General features: G+C 31.6%; 1 protein-coding gene across 1 annotated transcript; it reads right to left on the minus strand.

Annotated features, from left to right (window-relative positions):
• Positions 1-285: 285 nt before the first annotated feature.
• On the minus strand, positions 286-5,230 carry LOC136217615 (probable glycerol-3-phosphate acyltransferase 3). Its single transcript, XM_066004214.1, has 2 exons — positions 4,483-5,230; positions 286-1,302 (listed from the first exon to the last, which is right to left on the minus strand). Exons 1-2 carry the CDS (start codon positions 5,200-5,202, stop codon positions 400-402), a joined length of 1,623 nt encoding a protein of 540 aa, XP_065860286.1. The 5' UTR covers positions 5,203-5,230; the 3' UTR covers positions 286-399.
• Between the last annotated feature and the right edge of the window lie 1,263 nt (positions 5,231-6,493).

A 6,493-nucleotide genomic window follows, 5' to 3' on the forward strand; every position in this document is an offset into this window, starting at 1 on the left:
TTTTTTGTTGCACACATATATATGTTGATCTACGACTTTTGCTAAATCCGGAAAGATATAAATAAAAGAATATAATAGACAACAAATACAATTTAGACAGACAAAGAAATCCGAAAAAAATATGAACACCGGCTTAAAAGAACACAAAAAAAAAACCTATATAGATAGATACACAAAATCATTTAATATTAGAGTTAGTACAAAGTACATCTATAGTTATATTCATGACATATATGTTTCATTTCTTGGGTACAATTTGTCAACATTAAAATGAAGAATGGGAAATTGAAGAAATTATATTTAATTAATTAATTAATTAAGAATTATGAATTGTGATTAAACAAATTATATACCATCTGCCTCCATTAGAGTTGCAGACTTGATTTCAATTTTGTCACATTAATGAAGTTTTTTACTACTTTGAGAAGTTGTAAATCCTTCATTACCGGCCAGGATCAAGTACTTATCTCGTCTCGTAAGTTTGGTGCACTCGAATCCCAAAGTCTTCCCGATCTCACTTTGCACATAATTAGCAACATCAAATCTCGAATTCTGATCTCGATCGGACAGCCCAGAAACGCTATCAAGTATCTGAATGGTGTAAGTAGGTTGAGGGTTCATGAGAAAGAACAGTGGGTCAAGACACTTTAACCCACCCGCAGTTGTACCGTGAAACATACTCACATGAGTATTTAAGGCGACGGGAACAATTTTGTCGCTCATTTCAGCAAACAAAGGGCTAAATCTCAAGAGGTACGGTTCTCTACATGTGGTTCCTTCTGGGCACACCACAAGATCACCTTCATTTAATAGTTTCTCCATCATCTTCCCATCTTCATCGCGATTACGTGTCAATCGGACGGTCTTGATTGGTGATAGTATCTCCGACATTCTACTTAAGCTGTACGTGACCGCAGTTACATCTTTATTTAATGAGTAGGAGAGGTAGAGAGGGTCGAGTAATGTTCTGTGGTTGCACACGTAAAGGAGGCCTTTTTGAGGGGGGTTTTTGTTATTGTTATTTAATTCCGTGGTGGAAGAAATGGGCTGTGATATGGTGCAGCGGAATCCAGAGAAGGCTAATATGGGGAAGGAGATAGAGTGGGGGAGAGATAAGGCGGCAACGGCTCTGATTAGAACAAGGATGGAACTGAATGGGACCCACATTAACAATGCTAGAGTAGCTAGTGGTGTTGGTCTGCTTGCCAATCTACCATCGTGGAAAATAAGGGCTTTTGGGTAATTTTGTTTGGGTAGGGTTTGCCAGCTTCTTTTATCTGTCTTTCTAACCAAGTAAATTTCCTGTAATTACAACACATTTTAATCAATGATTAGTAATAATACAAGCTTAATTATTGAACTGTTAAGTAATTTTTATTTTTTTTTAACTGAATCCAAGTAAACACTTAAACGATAAATTAAAATTGAAGTTGTTAAAACCAGTCCAATCAGGTCGGATCAATTCGATTTAGCTGGACCTGACCCAAATTTTTGACCTGGTTGTGAAAAATTCAATAGCTTTGTTCTTGAAAAAAATAAAATTCAATAGCTTTGAAAACTAGGTATATGATATGTAGAAACGCTCAAACTAATCGAATTAATTAGGGTTTTGCTATTCATCGCTCCTATTTTCCTTACCGTCGCCTCCTGTTTGACATTTTTGCATTTTCATTTAAAAAAATGAAATTCTCTCAACTCCGAAGAACAAAACGAAGAAAAATCATGCCTCCAAAACAATGAAAAATACTTGAACATCTAAGTTTCGTATTAACCAATAATCTGAAATTTAACGAATTTAACTTGAAACGAACTTTTTTTTTTCGTTGAATTTACTCTAAACGGGTAGGCTACCCGTTTTGCCTAGGTAAAAAGGGGTAGGCTACCCGATTTTGCCTAGGCAAAACTGGTAGGCTACCTGTTTTCCTTTAGAAAAACGGATTTTTTTTAATTATAATAAATATTAAAAATTAACTAATTAATTATTGATTTGATAGAAAAAACGTATAGATAAATTATTGATTGGAAATAAAAAATACGGTATTGAAGTGTCCAATTAATTTTTATTCGGTAAATTATATTTATTTACCTTTTAGAACGTAAATTTAATTATACGTAAATTATGTATTGACTGGATAGAAAAAACGTATATATAAATTATTGATTGGAAATAAAAAAATACGTAATAACGCGTGCAATTAATTTTTATTTGTTAATTTTTATTTATTTATCTTTTAGAACGTAAATTCAATTATTGATAAATTATGTATTGATTGGATAGAAAAACGTATAGATAAATTGGAAATAAAAAATACGTATTGAGGCGTCCAATTAATTTTTAATATTTATTATAATTAAAAAAATAAATAAATCCGTTTTTCTAAAGGAAAACGGGTAGCCTACCAGTTTTGCCTAGGCAAAATCGGGTAGCCTACCCCTTTTTACCTAGGCAAAACGGGTAGGCTACCCGATTTTGTAGCCTACCCGTTTTGCCTAGGTAAAAAGGGGTAGGCCACCCGATTTTGCCTAGGCAAAACTGGTAGTTCATACGGTCGGTCCATGGACCGGACCGTATGGGCTACCCGTTTAGAGTAAATTCAACGGAAAAAAAGTTCGTTTCAAGTTAAATTCGTTAAATTTCAGATTATTGGTTAATACGAAACTTAGATGTTCAAGTATTTTTCATTGTTTTGGAGGTATGATTTTTCTTCGTTTTGTTCTTCGGGGTTGAGAGAATTTCATTTTTTTGAATGAAAAATGAAAAGGGCAAAAATGTCAAACAGGAGGCGACGGTAAGGAAAATAGGGACGACGAATAGCAATCCACAATTAATTATGAACTATTTAAATGAAGTTTTGGTTGAGAGATTTGATCTATCAACTTAGCAACATTTAATTTATATATATATTGAAACGTAAAGTACCCAAATTTAAAGCATGCATATACTTATATATATATATATATATTTTATAGAAAACATGCATATCTTATTAGTGGACGGAAAAATGCAGTCCTTAGTGGACCTCTACACTTTGACTTTTCTTTTTCTTTTTGGATTCTGGGCCCGTCCTTAAATTCCATACATACACGTATTTTTATTTCTTTTGTCACAAGCATGTATTGATAAGCATTATTGGGACACATAACTAACCAATGTAGATAGGAGAAATTTTAGGCAAAAAAGCTATATATTTTTTTTTTATGATATTCTAAATAATCTTAACAATAACCTTTTTATTTATCTATTTCTAATTATTATTTTTGAATTAGAGAGTATTCTAAATTTTCATTCGTAGGTTTATTTAGTGATTAATATAAAGTTATTTTTAGACTCTGATAATTAAATTCCAAGAGTAAAGTCTAACAGTAGTTTTTATATTAATATTTAAAAGTATCTGTAATCATTAGTAACAACCATCGTGACTTTTGTTAGTATAATGACAAAATTTAAATATAATAACATCTCATTCTAAGGATGTTACTTTCAAAATTGTATGGGATTAAAAAAATTAATTAATAGTAGATATCGAAATTGTATTTTTCAAGACCAAGATCGTAATTTTGCAGATCGCATAATTTTATAAAACTAGAATCGTAATATTCACCTCCTGAAAAGTAGAATTATAAAGGTTGGAACAGCACTGACGCGCTAAATCTAGCACAGCTACGCAGTTCATAATTTTTATAACTTTACTTTTTAGATTTTTTTAGAAAAAAATTCAAGTAACAAAGTAATTTTAGAAGTAACCACTCTTGTGATTTGTTATGACTCCACATAGGATAATAATATCCAAGTTAGAGCATTCATAATCCATAGAGATTGGTTGCGACTTTCATATGTGGAGTCATAACCCACCATTAAAGTATTTGTTACTGCTTGCGGTTTGTTACCAAAAAAGGTTACAATCTCTTTCTGTTCCATATAACATGTAAAATTAAAAGACAACAAAATGCAGTCCATCACGGAAGCGCCAGATGCATTTGACGCGTGTAGTACACACGCTAGTTATAGCGTGTCTAGCGCCTCCCAAAAGCAGCAATTATGTTGCTTTTGATTCCTAGACATTTACGCTTCTAATCCCTCTATATTAATTAAATTATTATTTTTACCCTATACAATTTTCAGATAACAACCTATTCTACGGATTGTTACTTTCCATCTCTCACTTTTCCTAATATGTCATAATAGAAGTTACAAACAACTAGAAATGCTCTTATACCATTGGAGTTTGCCTAATGAGTTTGATATGATTTATTAAACCTTAAACAATAAAATAATGTTATAATATTGATTGAAGTGTTAATTGTCATGAATTTATTAGTCTATTGCACCATATAAACCGTTAGAGGTTATTTTCTACTCAAATGAATCTAATTGATAAAAAATTTTAAGTAAAACAACAAAACAATAAGTAAAGATTTATCTTTTCAAAAAAAAAAAGTAAAGATTTCTAATTAATAATAGTAATAAATATAAAAACTGACCTTGCAATAAGAGAATAGTTGATGATCATGATCTTGAGATCTTCTAAACCGAGTAATACCCACAACATCTTGATTACATATCTTCTCAGCAACATTCAAAACATGTTTATTTTTACTTTTATCCTCCAAAACACCCACAAAATACCCACAAACTGATTTCAACTCTCTTCCAACAACAAAATCAACCTCTAAATAATCTTTCAAAAAACTCTCAATCATAACTCTAGGAAAATCACTCACTCCAACTTTTACTCCACCTCTTTTCAACACCTCAAAAGCTTCAAACCCAACATCCTCCAAATAAAACTTAGCCAAAACAGCCCTTCCAACTCTCAAACTATCTTTCTTTACTCCAAAAAAGCTAACCATGACCATAATCTTCAACCCCATTTCTCTATCTTCACCAACTAAGCAAATCAAAGGGTATAATAGGAATAGAATAAAAGCTCTTAAAATGCTCCCACCTTCAAAAGCTACTAGCATGAAGTAAGGAAATAAAGATGGAGATTTCAGCAGTGTTCCTTCTACATTAAAGATCAAAACTTTGTTTGATAAGTCTGATCTATGAGATAAAGAAGGGTACTTTTGGTATTTACTTTGACTTGAGTAGAGGTTGCTTAAGCTTCTTCTAAGGATTTTTGGGTTGCAATATTTTGTAAGGAAAAAACTTAAGAAGTAAATAAAGAGAGTTTTGAAGAAGGAAAAGTTAGCAGGGAACATTTTGGAAGTGTATATATGTGTTCTTGTTTTTTTTGGGAACAAAATGAGCAGAGAAGTATATATAGCAGAAGAAATATTAATAACCCTTGAGTTTGTTGATAATTACAAGAATGGCATCGAAAATGTCAACGGGTTTCGGTTTGAATAATGATGAGTTTGGGTCAAAGGGCAACTATGGTACACGTTATTATTTAAAGCTCAAGCTGGCATGTTTTTAGATACTCCATATTACATTACATGTATACGTATAAATTAAATACTAGTATAATTTAAAAGTTAGGTGTTGTACTTATAAAAAAAAAAAAAAAAGAAGAAGAAGATAGGTAGTTATTCTCTTTCACATGTTACATATACAACAATTAATGTAGTAGTAATTTCAACCTTCTATATTATATATACGTGTAAATTATTCTTATCTAGTTTGAAAGGATAAGACATAACTTGGATTTATTACAAGGGAGGGAATAAAATGGTAGTATTATACTAAAGTTTCAATTTTTAAGGGACTGTTGGTTCATACAGAAGTACGAAAAGAAATTCAGAAAAAGAAAAAAAAAGAATGATCTAGAATTTTTTAGTTTGTTTGGATTTATTCGGAAAGGAAATGCAGAACCCTTCGACTTTTGTAGCGGTTTGATTCAAACCAGAGAATCAAGTTGTTTTCACAAATAGGGAGTAGAAGAGATCCAAGCCATAAATTGCAAATATACACAAACAAATTATATGGCTTCAATTGAAACAAAAAAGAATCTATGAAACAACTGATGAAAATGAATGAGAAAACAACAACAAAGAAAACCTCACACGACAAATAGAAGTAGAACGTGAAAAGGAATGAGAAAATAAAGATGGAGAGGGATAGAGAACTGACCAGAGTCGAACGGAATCGATGAGCGGCAATGAAGAAAAATCGATTGGAGTCGGACGAAGTGGAGAAGCGAGTTGAGTTGAGCTGAACTGCTTTTGCGTGAAGATAAAACCGTGAAAAGGGAAAAGTGGAAAAAGGAAATTGAAATACTAAGGGATTGAGTAAATTAGTTGAAGTCTACCAAACTCTAAAAGTTGGTTTCATTGTTTTGCTAAAACAAATATCAACAAAAAAGAATCTTGTATTTCCATTCGTCTAACCAAACGCTTTAGTGGTTTTTGTGAAATTAGAAATATAATATAAATATAGTCTTCTTCTAACAGAGAGGAGATTTTATGTTCAATATGTCAAATGTTCCTTTGGCAATTACCAAAATATGAAGATAAAGTGTTACATATTGTGGCTTAAGTCGGATTTAAAATG

This window comes from Euphorbia lathyris, chromosome 2 (genome assembly GCF_963576675.1).
Source record: "Euphorbia lathyris chromosome 2, ddEupLath1.1, whole genome shotgun sequence".
In the NCBI taxonomy this organism is placed as follows: Eukaryota; Viridiplantae; Streptophyta; class Magnoliopsida; order Malpighiales; family Euphorbiaceae; genus Euphorbia; species Euphorbia lathyris.

Bases quoted from the DNA above. Each gene is read 5' to 3' on its own strand.
- LOC136217615 (XM_066004214.1), bottom strand. From the start codon at position 5,202: ATGTTCCCTGCTAACTTTTCCTTCTTCAAAACTCTCTTTATTTACTTC. The intron at 1,303-4,482 runs GTCAGTTTTTAT...TTGTAATTACAG, and splicing joins AACTATTCTCTTATTGCAAG to GAAATTTACTTGGTTAGAAA.